Genomic DNA, 17289 nt, shown 5'->3' with positions numbered 1-17289 from the left:
TCAGTTCAAAGCTCCTTCAGACTGGAATCATTTATCACCAAATATACGAGACTTCACTTCTTTTCAAATGGTTAACAATGCTTCTCTGTGTTGCTGTTAGCTGGACATGTTATTGATCAATTCACAAGTAGCCTCTCCGTAGTGGCTATGTCTGAATTTCTATCTTTAATATTTGTGTTGTGATTGAAGTAGTCTTGTCTTGTGACGTGATTGAGTTTTCGGGTTACTGTCTTGCTGTTGGAGGAGGTATATGAGGACCTCCTTGGGGGAGGTATATGAGGACGCTTGGGGGAGGTATATGAGGACGAGGACCTCCTTGGGGGAGGTATATGAGGACCTCCTTGGGGGAGGTATATGAGGACGCTTGGGGGAGGTATATGAGGACGAGGACCTCCTTGGGGGAGGTATATGAGGACCTCCTTGGGGAAGGTATATGAGGACGAGGACCTCCTTGGGGGAGGTATATGAGGACGAGGACCTCCTTGGGGGAGGTATATGAGGACCTCCTTGGGGGAGGTATATGAGGACCTCCTTGAGGGAGGTATATGAGGACCTCCTTGGGGGAGGTATATGAGGACCTCCTTGGGGGAGGTATATGAGGACCTCCTTGGGGGAGGTATATGAGGACCTCCTTGGGGGAGGTATATTAGGACGAGGACCTCCTTGGGGGAGGTATATGAGGACGAGGACCTCCTTGGGGGAGGTATATGAGGACCTCCTTGGGGAAGGTATATGAGGACGAGGACCTCCTTGGGGGAGGTATATGAGGACGAGGACCTCCTTGGGGGAGGTATATGAGGACCTCCTTGGGGGAGGTATATGAGGACCTCCTTGAGGGAGGTATATGAGGACCTCCTTGGGGGAGGTATATGAGGACCTCCTTGGGGGAGGTATATGAGGACCTCCTTGGGGGAGGTATATTAGGACGAGGACCTCCTTGGGGGAGGTATATGAGGACGAGGACCTCCTTGGGGGAGGTATATGAGGACCTCCTTGGGGAAGGTATATGAGGACGAGGACCTCCTTGGGGGAGGTATATGAGGACGAGGACCTCCTTGGGGGAGGTATATGAGGACCTCCTTGGGGGAGGTATATGAGGACCTCCTTGAGGGAGGTATATGAGGACCTCCTTGGGGGAGGTATATGAGGACCTCCTTGGGGGAGGTATATGAGGACCTCCTTGGGGGAGGTATATGAGGACGAGGACCTCCTTGGGGGAGGTATATGAGGACGAGGACCTCCTTGGGGGATGTATATGAGGACCTCCTTGGGGGAGGTATATGAGGACCTCCTTGGGGGAGGTATATGAGGACGAGGACCTCCTTGGGGGAGGTATATGAGGACCTCCTTGGGGGAGGTATATGAGGACCTCCTTGGGGGAGGTATATGAGAACCTCCTTGGGGGAGGTATATGAGGACCTCCTTGGGGGAGGTATATGAGGACCTCCTTGGGGGAGGTATATTAGGACGAGGACCTCCTTGGGGGAGGTATATGAGGACGAGGACCTCCTTGGGGGATGTATATGAGGACCTCCTTGGGGGAGGTATATGAGGACCTCCTTGGGGGAGGTATATGAGGACGAGGACCTCCTTTGGGGAGGTATATGAGGACCTCCTTGGGGGAGGTATATGAGGACGAGGACCTCCTTGGGGGAGGTATATGAGGACCTCCTTGGGGGAGGTATATGAGGACGAGGACCTCCTTGGGGGAGGTATATGAGGACCTCCTTGGGGGAGGTATATGAGGACCTCCTTGAAGACTTGATGGCTCATCTCAAGGGGTTTATCCTAAATTATTACATATATGGAAATAAGACAGTCAGTTTTATCCCAAAGGCCATAAGACTGCTAAACTCCTGAGCGTGCATATTTGTATTGGGGTTGTCTGAGGACCCTGTGACTGTAGCTGTGTATACGACACATGAAAACCTTTGAACCTTTACAGTGAGCACATCAGCTTCTGGTCAGTGTCTCATAAGCAGACTCCATATCAGAGGCTATGAACACAGCAGGTGAGCACTTCATGTACTCTTCTTTCAGGGGTCTATCATTACATTTCCACTCGGACAAGAGGATTTGCCCACGAGACCACTCTCTGCTGCTCTGTGTGATCCGAGCAACCACATGAAATAAATACTAAATATGTCAATCTAGAACAGGGGAGTCCAACCTCTTTTCACTGAGGGCCACATCCAGACAAGCATGCTGAGGGCGGGGCACCCCACTCGAGGCGAGGGATATTGTCTCATAAGTGAAGTTAGAGAAACCAATCAGGTCAATGGTGCTTGATACTTGAATATGCTTTCAGCTCATTCTTTCAGACAGGAGCCTCAGATTGATTATAATAAGGGGGAATATGAAGGGTATATTTCAAGCTTGGCATGTAAATAAGTTGTTGGGCTTTTTTGTATCGACTAAGATTTGTTTAAAAATATTCTCAGCTATAATTGGGCTTATTAACACTGCTGTGGGGGACACTTCTGTAGCAATGGAGAGTCAGGACTCAGAGGCACGAGGAGAGCTGGAGCTTTGATGGCAAACACTGGTGGTTTATTTGGAGTGACGGCCGGAGAATTGACAAGACAGGTGGTGCGCCACGAGTTGACACAGCGGCTGCCAAACCAACTCTGAAGAACTCTTTCTGCAGCTCGAGGTTTTAGCTAGTTCAGAGTGTAATAATCAAAATTCTTTATCAGTGAGACTAAACATTATGGACCCTGAATCTAACTAGAGCTCTCGTCCATGGAAAGAATGTGCGCCTTCGTCCCTGAACAGTAAACTACCTCATGGCGGCTTGTGCTCTGTCACAGACTGGCAACAACAATGCGCCCAAGCTGCCCCTCCTTAAGAGAGATAGCAGCAACACCCAAGGCCGTAGACCTATGCCGTAGGAAAGGAGACCGTGAGAGGAGAAAATTATGAACTGGGTCAACGGTTGAATACCTAAGCAAATGATTCCCTAACAACTGCAATATAGTTTTACATATTTAAGAAGTACAATTTTAAGACAAGCACAAGTGTCAGGTGTGGGCCGTTTCCATTTCACTTCTAGAATTAGATGCGGGCCAATTAAAAACAGACGTTATTTTGAACACCCCTGAGCTGAAGCAAACCAGTGCTTCAGCTTCCTTTGTCTAAATGACAGTTGTAGCGTCCAGTTCCTGCCAGAGAAACCCAGCAGCTGGAAAGCAGGTTACGTAATCCCTCTCACGGCTAACAGCAGCACCAATGGAGCATTATTGATGTCCCTGTATGAGGTCATCTGGGCAGGGCACATGGCCTCATACAGAGGCTGTGCAGCATGAGAGAGGTGCTGCAGTGATCCTGGGGAACAAACTAACCACATTGATCTGTTGCATTCTGGGTAATTACTTTAAAGGGTCGGTACCGCTATAGTTGAATGGATTACTCTGGGTTTCACAACATAAGTGAGAAGAGTGGGACGTCAATAGATGGAAAACACCCAAGTGGATACTCATTTACATCAAAGTTGTGAAATAAAGGTTATTATTAAACGGCAAAAACAGGAACATATGTATTAATGGGGTTACTTATGGTGACCGACCATTGTGTGCCAGTTATGTAGTGATGCAGGACCTGCACACTTTTAGGGATGGGAATTTGAAAGCAAATGTATATTCGAATATTCGACCCCCCAAAAAACGGTTAACCGGTTAACCGAAATGTACATATCCTATAAAAAAACTAAATCTAAATTAACTAAATTCTAAATCCTTTTTTTCGAATTTTTATTTTCAATAACTTTTGGAAATAAATAAATACATGTTCAAATAAGTATAGTAACCAAGTTGAATTTGTCAAATGTATTGAACTGGTGATCACAGTTTGACAGCTATAGGCCTACAGCTTTCATGCTTAAAACATCAAAAACCTATAACAGGGCCTAAGCACAGAATGCAGCTATTCTTGTTTAAAAATATGAGCATGTCTACATCAGGGCTCGAGCTTAAGGACGTCCCGTCGTCCCGTGGGGGAGGATACAAAATTATTTTGGGACGAGAGTTAAAATAAAAATACCCTGCTAACTCTACTACAAACGGCGATGAAAATGAAACCGACTGCACGTTTTGTGTAGCACACTGTTATTAAACCTCCTTGTCAACATAAACACACATTTAGAAACCCGCGAAATACACTCACATGTAGCTACAGCTGTGCCGCTGGCTGTCAGCTAGCCGCCCAGCTGGCTGTGCCCACGAGTCTAGCTATGTACTGAGTGTGTGTATTTCGCGGGTTGAGTGATGTACAATGGCATCCCGTGGAGGAATTCTGAAATGTTTTACCGTTACATCACAAAAACGCAGACCAGAACCAGACCCTGGAGCGCCGGCCTCTTTATTTACTTACTCCTCTTCATCCCCTAATAAGGCTGAGAAGAGAACTCTCCATCGTATTTAGTCCTTAGCAATATGCTGCGCCTCTCCCCATGTAGGGATGGGTACAGAGTCCAGGTATTAAACGGGCCGCGGGCCGGAATTATTAAAGACAGTGGTAACGTTAAGCTCCGACGTTATCGGACTTTTTATCGGTACTGGAGACATTTAAAAAATATATGTCATATGTATTATTGCTACATACACATTATATCGCAGTTTTAGTTTCACCAACTCCGTTTCTAATATGCAATAAGACTACAACATGCGTCTATGATGTATTTTCGAGCTTTCCAATCCAGACGAGATCTCTCTCCCGTCTGTGTGCGAGGGGGCGGGGCCGTTTGTAAAGGTCTCCTGACTGACAGACTGTCATCCTGGTTAGTGGTTGCTCTGGGTTCTGTCTTCAGGACAGTGTTGGATGTTTTTGTTAATTGGATGGGACTTGAATAGATTCAATATTAGAGTAATTTTCTCATTTGTGTGTTTGTTTAAATATATTTGGCCTTTGTTTATGTGATTGAATGATTTACTCAAATAAAAAGGTTGATGAATTATCATCTAATGATTTGTATGATGTTTTATTTATGTTAAAGGTCACTTTGAATGATTTTAACTAATGATAATGTAGAAAAACTAACATTTTAAATTCGGGACGGTCCACATTAATTTCGGGACGGCTTAGATTGTATTTCGGGACGGTTCCGGGAGGATGGGGAAAAAAGTTAGTCGAGAGCCCTGGTCTACATGCTCAGGGGAGATGCGGGTGCAGAGGCGATTCACAATCAGCCCAGCTGTAGAGAGGACCCTCTCAGCTGGAACGGAGGATAGCAAGATATAGTATCATATGTATAATATAAGTTTAATTTGGCATAGTTTGACCTCTACACCGCACTCACTAACCTGGTCCAAATATTTCCACACATTACTCCTTTTTGACGCCATGTCCGTTGTGTAGGACTCTCCGTTAGAGTGTAAATAATTACCGGACTATGACTGGTAAAATATGTTGAATACCGGCAAAACTAAATCTCTCCTGTCAAAATGTCTATGTACTTTGCCGCCACACACGGTTGCCAAGCAGCGAGTGTTGACAGGGGGCGGGGGAGCACGCTCATGAACTGTTAGCGCCGGAAGCTCGCAACGGCTGCGGAGCGCATTTGTGCCGCATTTGGGCCTAAGATGAGGTTTGAGTCTGCGTGATCTGCGTGTAGGGAGGGGCAGCAGCCATGTCATTGGCTAGAACCAGCTAGATCCGATGGATTTGGACATAAACGCGAGTGAAGTCTAACCGGATGAGAGAGAGAGATCAGCACCTGCAGCTCTTTAGACCTGACACATTTAGCTATGGCGCTGTCGTATACATTGAATAATATGTAATCAACTTAGGCATCACTCCCGAACAATTAAAAAAAAATTCATAACTCATATTCGAATACCGGAATAATTTCGAATATTCGAATAATCGTTCCCATCCCTACACACTTTTCTTTTGATCTAAAAAAAATATATATATATATATATATATATATATATCACAACTTTTTGTATAAATGGACTGCTGAATTAAAACGTGGTAATAATTAATAAAAAAAGATCATTTGCTATTTAAGTTTATCGGAATAAATGGATTTAGCTCCTGGTGGTTGTATCCCTCCATCAACCAGTTAGGGTACAGTTTATATTCATTTGTTTTATCACTTTATCCTTTTAGATATTTATTTGTGGAACGAATAATCGATTATTATTCGCCAGGGCTGCCGAATAATCGATTTTGATCATGGTCAGTTTCTGGCAACCCTAATATATAACGGAAACAAGTTCAACTGAGATCTTGTATCTCAATGGGACATTCCTGGATAAATAAAGGATAAATAAAATAAAAATAAAAACTGTTACTAGCAACCCTACAATGAATGTGAGGAGTGTAAAATGAGATGTAATATATGTGTAGCACAGAGTAACAGGGAAATCAGGGCTGAAGTCCAATAGTCCATTTAGCTTAGGAACCTTCCTAACGGAGTGAAATGACCCGGAAGTCCCTCAGTGACAGCCATGATAAGTGCCGTTCGAATTCTCTTGATGAAAGGAAAGGAGGTTTCAAACTTTCTTTATAACCTCCTTTAGCTTAGGAACCACTGGACCTCCCTCACCGAAAGGAGAGGAGAAAATGCTGCCCCACAATGCCTTGCAGCCGCAGCATTTGCCGTCACTCAACAGTCGGCCGTTCACGGAAACAACCGATTATGACCGAGAAATGATATCATGAAAGTTACGGTGCTTATTAAGCATTTTAAAACATAGGTGGTAAGTGCTTTGTTTGAACGTTCATCAGTATTAGGGATGCACCGAAAATTCGGCCACCGAAAATTATCGGCCGAAAATGGTTAAAAAGGCCCTTTCGGCCGAAAGGGTTTTAGCACCGAAAAAATATCAGCGAAAAAATATCACCGAATGTCAGAACAGGCAACCTAACGTGTTGTTGTGATGACGTAATAAAGACGCGGCGAGGCAGGGACCATGCTCACGGCTGGCTCACAGTCAACATGTCTGCCGCTTGGAGATACTTCACAATATCAGATAAAGAGTCGCGGATTGCGATTTGCAAAACGTGTTCAGCTGACATTTCTCGAGGGGGTGTAACTTCAAAGACTTTCAGAACTTCGGGATTACTCCATCACCTGAAATCTAAACACCCGGACCAATATACGGAGTATGATGAAATCACCAGCGCACAGAAAAAAAAAGTCCTTCCCAGCACCCCGACACACTCTTGGAGTCTGTCAACACATGTTTTGCTGATATCTACTCTGATCCCCTGTACTGTATCGCGACTGTACTTGACCCGCGATATAAAGACAATTATTTTGATGCGGGGAAAAAGCAAAGCGCACGAGACATGATCCAGGCTGTGTTGGATAAGGAGAACCCACGAGAGGAGGCTGCTGCGCACAGCACAGGAGACCACAGAAAAAAGGGCTCGTCTGTCTACAGCAGAGGAGGAGGAGGAGAGGGGGCAACCACCCTCGTTGTCTGATATGTTCAACGAGATCATGGAAGAGAATACTACCCCAAATAGGTAGGCTACTCTGTTCTGACTTGGTTACTTACTGTACTATGTGCTACTGAATGTGATATTTATTAGTACTGTATGTGCTGCTATGTAATATGCTCTTAATGTTGTAATTTCTTTTGACATGTCAGATGATTTTATTTGTCTGCCAAGTGATCTGGCATGCGTAAATATACATTTGACTAAATGTTCATTATGCACTGTCCCTATTTTAAATACAATCTTATTCTCTCAAACCTCTCAAATGCCAGGCTGGTGACAAGCTCAACCGCTCAACAGTTAGATGATTATCTCTCAGAAGTACCCATCCCCAGAAGCGAGAACCCTCTTGGATACTGGAGAAACAAACAAGACCGCTTTCCTGACCTGGCCAAGGTGGCACGCAAGTATTTGAGTGCTCCATGCACAAGCACTGACAGCGAGAGACTGTTCAGCGCTGCCTCTCATGTGCTTGATGAGAAGAGGAACAGACTCATGGCTGATAAAGCAGAGAAGCTACTGTTCATTAAAAAGAACCTCCCACGTTTCCTTAATAAGTAGACAAGGCTGGCTTATCATAGGCTTATCATAAGCTTTCATTTGTAAATACTATAGTTACATTCATGTGGATTTATCCAGTTTGCACATTTGTATGCATGCACTTATAGGTGCATTTGTTGTTGTTGTTGTTGACACTATTTTGTTGTAGGCCTACTGGCCTAGATGTTTATGCTGTTTTAAAGCCCCTTGGCTTTGTTCTGAATGCACTTTGTTGTAGTTATTATCCTACAGAGAAAATAAATGTACAAATGTTCAAAAGTGCTGAATAAATGTTTTATGGACCCATAATAGTGATTATTATTTAAGTTATGTTTTGCCATAATCATGTCTATTTCCATAATCAGGTAGCTGAACAACATTAATGTATACATTATATATATATATATATATATATATATATATATATATATATATTTCTATTAATCATTTTCGGCCTTTCGGCATTCGGCCAACTGTTTCCTATTTTCGGTATCGGTTTCGGCCAAGAATTTCCCATTCGGTGCACCCCTAATCAGTATTATAATCAAAAAGAGAAATATGAACGTTAGTTTTTACTGAAATGATCAAATAAAGTAAACATTTCAGTCTTTACTGAGCTGTGTGGGGTTTGTTCAACTTTTAAAAGATGTTTGAAGCAGCGTTTCCGCCAGGGGGCGTCTTGCCGTCATTTGACGCCCCTATTCAGCTCGGAACGCCCTGAACTCGAGCCGAGGGCGTCCAAAAATATTAATAAGAAGATCGAGTTTTTATCGCTTGAAATTACGAAAAGGACAAGGACATCCCTCTGATGGAGAGACAAAGGAGTCTGGTGGGATTCTTTTCGGAGTATTGAGGATCGTTTCCCCGACATCGGCGGTGCTTGCCACAGGACAACACGGAACGTACGCGATGAGCGGTGCTAGTTAGTGGAGCGCGTGAGCTGCGAGCGCCGGAGCCTCGCAGCGGGGAAACTGAGGCTCCGTGGTAAACTGTGGTAACACGAAGAGCCGTTTGGGAGCGAAACAGCCGGCGCTTTAAGAGAGCCGAGCCAAATGATCCGGCTCACTAACGTAAAAAAGACAGTATCGATAGGGGACGGCTCAAGTCAAAATTCAAGCACCCCCACTCTCTGTTGTCCCCGTTCATAAAGCAAAGCAGCAGCATCAGAGCACGGAGCAGAGTCTCTAGATGAGTTCACAGCAGTCCCTCGTTCTTATTAAACATCCATGTTGTAGTCCGCTATAGAAAACTGTGGTTTCCATAGTTCCCCCATAGCAGCAGACGCACACAATGACGTCCGCTGGCGCATCATAAACACGTCGGATAGTGAAAGTGCATTCGGATTCTCTAAAGCACCGCAGTCTCTTCTCCTAAGTCCTTTTGAATTCTCCTATCCACTATCCCTTAACCCCGTGACGTTTCACTCAGAGGTCAAGGAATAGTGGATAGGAATAGACGATAGGAGCTGATGTTTGGATTATTCGACTGCAAACCAGGGCTGTTCTACTGCATTTCAGTTGCAGCACAACAGAAAGACTTGACTCATAGCAATCCATCAACCAATCGGCTCCAACAATGAAAATGTGTGTTGTTACATTCTGGGCAGTTTGTTGTGCCCTTTGTTGCATCATAGGAATGTGATTTGTCTGGGCAGATTTCATTTGGTGTGTATAAAAGTGAGTACATGTTTACATATAGTTGATAAGCAGTGCTGCTGGTGCTGCTGGTGTAAAACATGTTGGGACACGTCCTCCTACACTGGTTCACAACAGCAACAGATACACCTAGTCTCAAACCAACGTCAAACTGACTGTTGTGTCGCATTTGAGGAAGTGTCTCTCTCCCAGAAGTCTGTATTCCTCTTCCCACGAGGGAAACGAGAACATGTACGACGGTAGATATACTGTTAGGTTATGATGTGTGCCCTATTGACTTAAGTCATGCGTGTGTTTCCCTTAGGTCCGTTTCTCTTCCCAATACTGATTTGCTAAAACTGAACAGCTAATAATTTCACCAAGGATGTTCAGCTTACTGAATTGACCAAAAGGTTGCCAACGGTAGGGTCCACAATGCAAACGATACGAGGAAGGAATAAAAACTTTTGATGATTAATAATTGATTACTATCTTAATTCCAGTATGTGTATTTAATCATTACGGACGAATCATGAAAACAGAAGCACTGTTCTGCAGACAGTCAGGGGAGAAGGAACAACATTAGAAAACAAAAGACCACTTGTCAATTAAAATGTAGCTAGATGATAGCAATCAGGTGCGAAATGGGTGCCAAGCCAAACGTTTGAACCCATGCTGTGTTTCCCACAGGAAGAAGAAGTCACCTGAGGTGACGTCAACATACGAATTAAAAACGCAAGAACGTCAAACCGAACCACAAAGAGGCAGAAGTGCAGTGAGTCAGCGTCAGGTCTGAGCCTGTCCTAACTTCCCTGCTTATCCAAGTGCACCCATCCCTTTTAGCATACATGCTTTCAGTTTGGCTCCATAACCTCGGCTGGAGTTCAGGCCGTTCTGAGCTGAATAAGGCCGTCAAATGACGGCAAGACGCCCCCCTGGCGGAAACACTGGCTCTGATCAAATGTATGAATATTAATCTTGTAAGTTTAAGCCTTGTAAACATGGGATATCATATAACCATCATGATTTAACTTGTTGAGCCACAAGCCTGTTTTTCAGGCCTCAGGCTCGAAAAGGACATTCCCAGAACAAATGACGATAACTTCACTTCTAAAAGGGGTAAATTAATCATCTTTTTTCTCAAAGCAACGATACACCTGTGAGTTGGATGTAGAAAAGTCAGAATCAATATAGAATTTGTTTATTTTAAAGTAAATTCAGATTGAACACAGTAAAAAAATTTTAATTATAGAGTCCGTCCAACAAAAAAAACATTACTCATACCAGGGATGGGCAACTCGGATGGTGGTGGGGGGCACATAATTGATGTACTGGCCACCAGGGGGCCGCAGATTCACTTGGAACACACACACACACACACACACACACACACACACACACACACACACACACACACACACACACACACACACACACACACACACACACACAACACACACACACACACACACACACACACACACACCACACACACACACACACACACACACACACACACACACACACACACACACACACTCCATGTATTGTATGTAATTATTAACAAATATACTAAGTCTGACATCTTCATTGACATTTTACAATCTTTCAGGGAACATCCTCTAATAATCTCAATAAACAAATATCAGTTCACAGAAATGTTATTTCATTTTTACAAGTAGCATGTTTGTATTGACAGGATATTAAACAGTGGAATAAAACTATTTTTAAACTATTGGAAAGCACGGAAAGTGCGTGTGCATTGAGATGAACCATTAGATGACATAAACATGAAGTCATGAACACTAACCCAGACGTTAGTTGTCTAACTTGAACCTAAGACACGTGTAGCCTCTGCTGACGCACAATAAGGGGAGTGTCCACACAGACCCCCGTCAGCCCGCACTCTGCTGTTCCTCAGCGCCCCCCCCCTCCCTCCGGCTGACATTATGAATGTAAGGCGTATAGTAATCATAGATAACACGGCAGGGTCCGTGACAGTTTGTTTTCATCTGGTTTCAAATAAACAAAGTCTTGGTTTTCAGAATATTAAACTTGTTTCGGCAAATTCAGATGATAAATACAACTTTGAAGCTTCGGCATAATTACAAGCGGAGAACGGAGTAACTTAACGTCACAGCAGTCATAAGAACAGCCGGTGTTCCTTGTGAGTGTTGCCCCGGGAAACAAACACAATACACACAAGTTACGCGTCACATTGTTACAAAAGATACGTCACTGCACGTATCTTTTGTAGGCTAACCCAGAACTCCTCAAGTAAAAGCAATTGGATATTTCCATTGGATTTTGAAATTGGAGATAAACACATGATTATGATACCAACATGTTTTGTTCAGCAAGAACATCAACTTTTTAGCATCGCGGTGAAAATCACGTCAGCTTGTGTTTGCCACATATCTTATTTTGGGATATTTCTTTCTACGACACCGATCTTCTCCGATTGCCAACACATAACTCTTTCTTGCCCCACATGGAGAACTGCAGTCTTCGGGATGATGCACGGGATGACAAATCCAAAATGACAAGAGTCCAGTCCCCAGAAACACATTAGCACTATGGGCACAGCAGCGCTTCCCGCTCTGTCTCTCACACCATCCTACTCACACAACACCAGTAATCACTCGAGACCCACTTTCAACTCGTACATTGTTTATATTGACGGCTATTTCCACTATGAAGTAAACAAGCCTCCCTGTGGACTTTTCTGGGCTAGGTCCAACGTTTGCAGATGACCCCTCAGAGAGTCCAGGAAGTGCCTCCGCCCAGTACATAGCAGAGCACATTTCCCCGTAAAACCACAGTCTGGCAACAGATACGCAAGATATAACGTGCCACCAAGTAAGCTATAGCAGAGCTGTCAAGACTAGCCTCGCAAAGATTTTAAACTATTCCAACAGCTATGAATGTTTGTCATTTTTACACACAGGCAGTATTCAAACAGCCTATCCACCTTCAGCCAACAACAAACACAACAATGTAAGCATTATGGGAGCATGGCTGAGGATAGAAAAATATCAGGTATTGACAGGTCATACAGCCCACTGTCAAAATTCTATTTTTTCCAGCACATTTTCCAGGTACTTTCATTTGACTTTGATCAGTACATGCAAAGAAATATGATTAACTATGAGCAGAAATATTATAATCATACTTTGAATAGCCGGCAACAATATTTTGGCAACAAGTTAATGCCAAAATTCGGTACTCATTTTTGTCGAGTAGCATGAGGGCTCGAGACAAACTGCTTCCAATTGACACATTAACATTGGAAGGCTCCAGAAAAGAATATGATACAGACTTAAAGCAGTCTTGTATAACAGTTCTTAACAGCTTACCACAGTATTTCATTATTCAAAACATTGTTTCATTGATGAAACAATGAAGATTCTCAATGTTCTTCTGCTTCTCTGTTTTATATCATTGTGAGCAGAATATTATATATAATATACCTTGTCCTTTTCATGGACTAATATGAGAAAATGACTGATTCACCAACACTGAGAATAACAGCAGAAGCCATGGTCATCCACAGCCAGTAACAATGCTTCATCAATTAATAATGTCTGTTCTCTATTCTTGTTCAGATGACTAAGTCTTGAGCTTAGAAATGAGATCAGCTGTTCTCAAACAATGTGGACCTCCAATATGGTCAGGATGCATTACAATGAGACTCCCTGTAGTTCAGTGGGAACTCCAATTAGATTGATGCAGATTTGTTATTGATTTATAAATTATTTCCTTTATCTATGCTTTCCCATCTCTAGTCTGTCCCTCAAATGCACATAGCTCAGTAATGATGGATTGGACAGCATAGTTGGTTAAAATCTGAATGCCATTTTTTATGAAGAGAGAATATTAAACTTTCTCAACTGCTGATTATATCTCTTCAAATAACCCATCCTATCAATTCTTTACACACACTACCTAGCCCTGGGCCATAAGTAGATACAACTGGGTGATATGTGAACATGTCCCATCAAGCACTACACAGGCAGAAGGATCATTTATTAACCAGTTACATGCTAGCTGAAACCCACTAGGCCTTCAATAGACACAGACACATAATCCCATGTTTGATATATGGGTTTCTTTCATACAACATATTGTGAAACTAAAGTGTAATAATTAACCTCTGGAGACCTCTCCCGTTTTATTTTATTTCTGCAGAGTCTTTCTGTTACCGAGACCAAAGGTGGACCGTGAAGGGGCCTTTGGTGCTACATCCAGGGACCTCAGAGTACAGCCTGTGGCCTGCTCAGCTGCTCTGTTCTCGGACTGCTGCTGCTGCTTCCAGCGGACACAAATATGAGCTAACGTTAGCTAAATGCTAGTTTAGGGTTAGCTAAAGCTACAAAGCAGTCGGTAGTTTATGTTCTCTCAATTAAGACGGTTCAGTGGGAACTTAATTTGACATTATGACAGGCAAAGTGTTACTGCAGGTCGGGCGTATTAAAGTGAAGTATCACAATGTATCGGACGTCTTTTTCCTGTTAGCTTAGCAGCTAATGTGGCTAACACTAAACAGTAAACAGCTGATCGACTGTCAGGTAGTTGTTCAGGAAACAAGCAGACAGACAGGCAGATGGAGCTTTATCTACCAGGCTGAGCTGTAACTGGAAAACAAAGACAGGAATGCAGGTTTATTTTATGAGAACTTACCAAGATAGATGTCCCCAAATGATCCACTTCCAATCTTCCTGCCCAGTCTGTATCTGTTCCCCACTCTCAGCTCCATGGTCTCGGCTAGCAAGCAGCTCGCTAGCTCCCAAATGTACCCAAAATAACGTTCAGGTTTACAGCCCGAGCCTGTTTAGCATCCGAAACATGAAACCTCCTTTCAAATAAGATGAACAGTGTCCTCTGTTCTGTAGTATATCCTCTCCGGATAGTCAAGTCAGCTCTCACAATCTTTCGCCTCTTGTTTTAAAATCCTAATAACCTCATACCGTGCTAATAAAGCGCTCGTTAGAAAGGTCCAAGTGTGTACTTTACGCTCCTGCTGTTTTTGAGATGGATACGCTTTAATTCAGTACGGATGAAGGTGGATTTTGAGAGGGTACCGCAGGATCCTGTATATGCCTCTGTCAGTGATCTGTTCGAGCTGTCTGTCTGTCTGCCTGTCTGACATCACCTCCCTGCTGCTGCCCGAGGGAGGACACTGCCAGAGAGCCTCTCAGAGAAGAGCTGCCAACAGACACCATGCTCAGTAACAGCCGATTCAGGAAACAATACACACAATAAATCACACGGTTAATCGTTTAGGATTCTTCGTATTGCTCTTTTTTAGTTCAATCTCCATTTTAACAGTCCTTAAAAAAGAGTAAGTAAGAAATCTAATCAGATATAATTTGTTTGTAAATCAGCTCTATGATGTTTTTTTATTTTAAAAAATCCAGCTTAATTGTTTCATTTACACCACGAGTCTGATGTCATTGTGTTTTGCTTTATGTTGTAGTTGCGGTGCACGTCTACACGAACAACCTCTGCTCTGTTTGACATGTTTTTTATTAGTATTTTGTTTAGGTAGTTCCAGCAAACATCCACTGATAAACTGCGATGTTAACAACCTCATGATAGCCTCATATGTGTTTAACTTAGGGTCTGTGTTTAGTCTAGGAAAAGGTAAATGTGTGCATTTTATTATAAAGTTGTGTATATTTACAGACTGTGGCAAAAACTAAGAAGCTTATAAACATCAGGTTTAAAACTAAAAGAGCTTTACAAAAAAGTAACAAATTAAAGATGTTTGAAGTTTTATTTGAGTTATTCATTTAAACTTTGTGTCTAAGAGATGCTGATTTGAAACCGTTGTTACATACAGTTACGTCATTTCTTGTTTCTGCCGGAGAGAGGGGAGGCCGTCCCAAAGCTTGCTGCTGTATTTACTCCCTCCATCTGACAGGAGGGAGCCTCGTTGAGCTGCGAGTGTGGCTACAGACGGAGTTCACTCCGTCACGGAGGGGTAGGGTCGAGGGAGTGGTTTGGGATTGGGCCGTAGTATAGTATTATCTTGTGTTCTTGTGCAGCAAATACAGTAATAGTTATCAGGAAAAAAATACATATTCAAAATGTTCCCAAAATAGCCTAATATATTTTCTATTCCTAAACTCCGTTATCTTGTTCTCCAGTTGGAGACCAATCTTTATATTTTAAAGGTCCCATTTTAAAGGTCTCATGGCCATTTCTACTGATCTACATCTACTTGTTGAGGTCTACTAGAATAGATTTATATTGTGCAATGTTCCAAACTCACATGGGTTTCTCATACAGCATCTCTGTATAGCATGTGTATTCACTCTGTCCTAAACGGCTTGTTGGAGCTCCTGCCCCCCCCCCCCCTGTGCGCCCACTGTGCTCTGATTGGTCAGCTCGCCCACTCTGTTCTGATGAGTCCATGCACCGTTACAGCGGAACATCAGTGTGTATGTGTTACAATGGCGTTAGCAACCAGAACATGACACCAGTAATAACAAACAGATGAGAATGCTGCGTGCGGCTCGCTGCTGTGAGGAGCGGACAGTGTGAGCTGGGTTCATTTCCTGCTTGCTGCGTGAGGTCTGCGAGAGACATCGCGAATGGACGCGGGAAGGGGGGGGGTGCTGAGGGGGCTGCAGCACCCCCATCTGCGAGGCTCCACTAGCACCTGCACCCCCCCGTACCCCCAAACGCAACGCACAGTGTAAGCCTGTCACAGTTTTTTCGCCGCCGAGAGAGTGTGTGTGTGTGTGAGGAGCTGCACGGATTGGTCCATTTGGACCAATGGGTCCATTTGGGTATGGGCACGTCACTGTACCCAGGAAGAACACAATGGGAAAAGAGATATCTCCAACGAGGCGTTCTGGGGCAGCATAGACAGGTCTTCTCTGTGTTAGAGTTGTACTCGCTACAGGGTGTACTTTGAGGGTTTGTGACTCTGCAGACCGTTTACATGCAGAAAAACCTTCATAACACACAAGGGGGCGGGTGATAACCGGAAAAGCATGACATGGGACCTTTACGATGCCTGTGTTGCAGGTCTCATACATGTACACAGGGCCGTCCCTGGCCAACTTGAGGCCCCACGCAAAGTTATATGAGGCCCTCTGTTTCGTGAGCGTCGTCGGAGGGGGGGGGGGGGGCCTCGCAGCACACTAATTGTGCCGCATAAGCTCAGTTGAGGCTCCCTCCGCAAGATGAGGCCCCCTCCGCAAGGTGAGGCCCCCTCCGCAAGGTGAGGACCCCTCCGCAAGGTGAGGCCCCCTCCGCAAGGTGAGGACGCCTCCGCAAGGTGAGGCCCCCTCCGCAAGGTGAGGACCCCTCCACAAGGTGAGGACCCACGCAGTCTGCGTGATCTTCCTGTAGGGAGGGACGGCCCTGCATGTACAGTATTATATCATTATGCGTGCAAGTATTATTTATGGCCACCATATTTGCTTTCCACGCTGAGTCCATTGGTTGTTGCTGTATTGGTTTGCTGCTGGTGGCCAATCTCTTGCAAGTAAAGAGTCTGGTCCTGCATAACAACAAAAGAGTGGTTTCTTTGTCCAGCTGTCTGTCCTCAATCCGTCCTCTCGTAGACAACCCACTGCACGGATTCCTCTGAAATAATAATCAAATATATGATTATAAAATGTACAACATTCAATACATCTGAGCAGTTCCTTTAAAA

General features: G+C 43.9%; 1 protein-coding gene and 1 long non-coding RNA gene across 2 annotated transcripts in view; one reads left to right on the top strand and one right to left on the bottom strand.

Annotated features, from left to right (window-relative positions):
- The window catches only part of csnk1da (casein kinase 1, delta a), a 33031-nt gene extending 18224 nt beyond the window's left edge, over positions 1-14807 (bottom strand). The window contains exon 1 of the mRNA XM_034088802.2: positions 14301-14807. Coding sequence (XP_033944693.1) covers positions 14301-14376 — 76 coding nt within the window. The 5' untranslated portion in view covers positions 14377-14807. The remainder of the gene's footprint in view (positions 1-14300) is intronic.
- On the top strand, positions 7204-8295 carry LOC139434231 (uncharacterized). Its single transcript, XR_011643614.1, has 2 exons — positions 7204-7473; positions 7719-8295. It is a non-coding gene; the product is annotated as an uncharacterized lncRNA (long non-coding RNA).
- Positions 14808-17289: the final 2482 nt, after the last annotated feature.

This window comes from Pseudochaenichthys georgianus, chromosome 8 (assembly GCF_902827115.2).
Source record: "Pseudochaenichthys georgianus chromosome 8, fPseGeo1.2, whole genome shotgun sequence".
NCBI lineage: Eukaryota > Metazoa > Chordata > Actinopteri > Perciformes > Channichthyidae > Pseudochaenichthys > Pseudochaenichthys georgianus.
The sequence above is the reverse complement of the archived record's forward strand: the minus strand, read 5'-3'. Positions and strand labels throughout refer to the sequence as shown.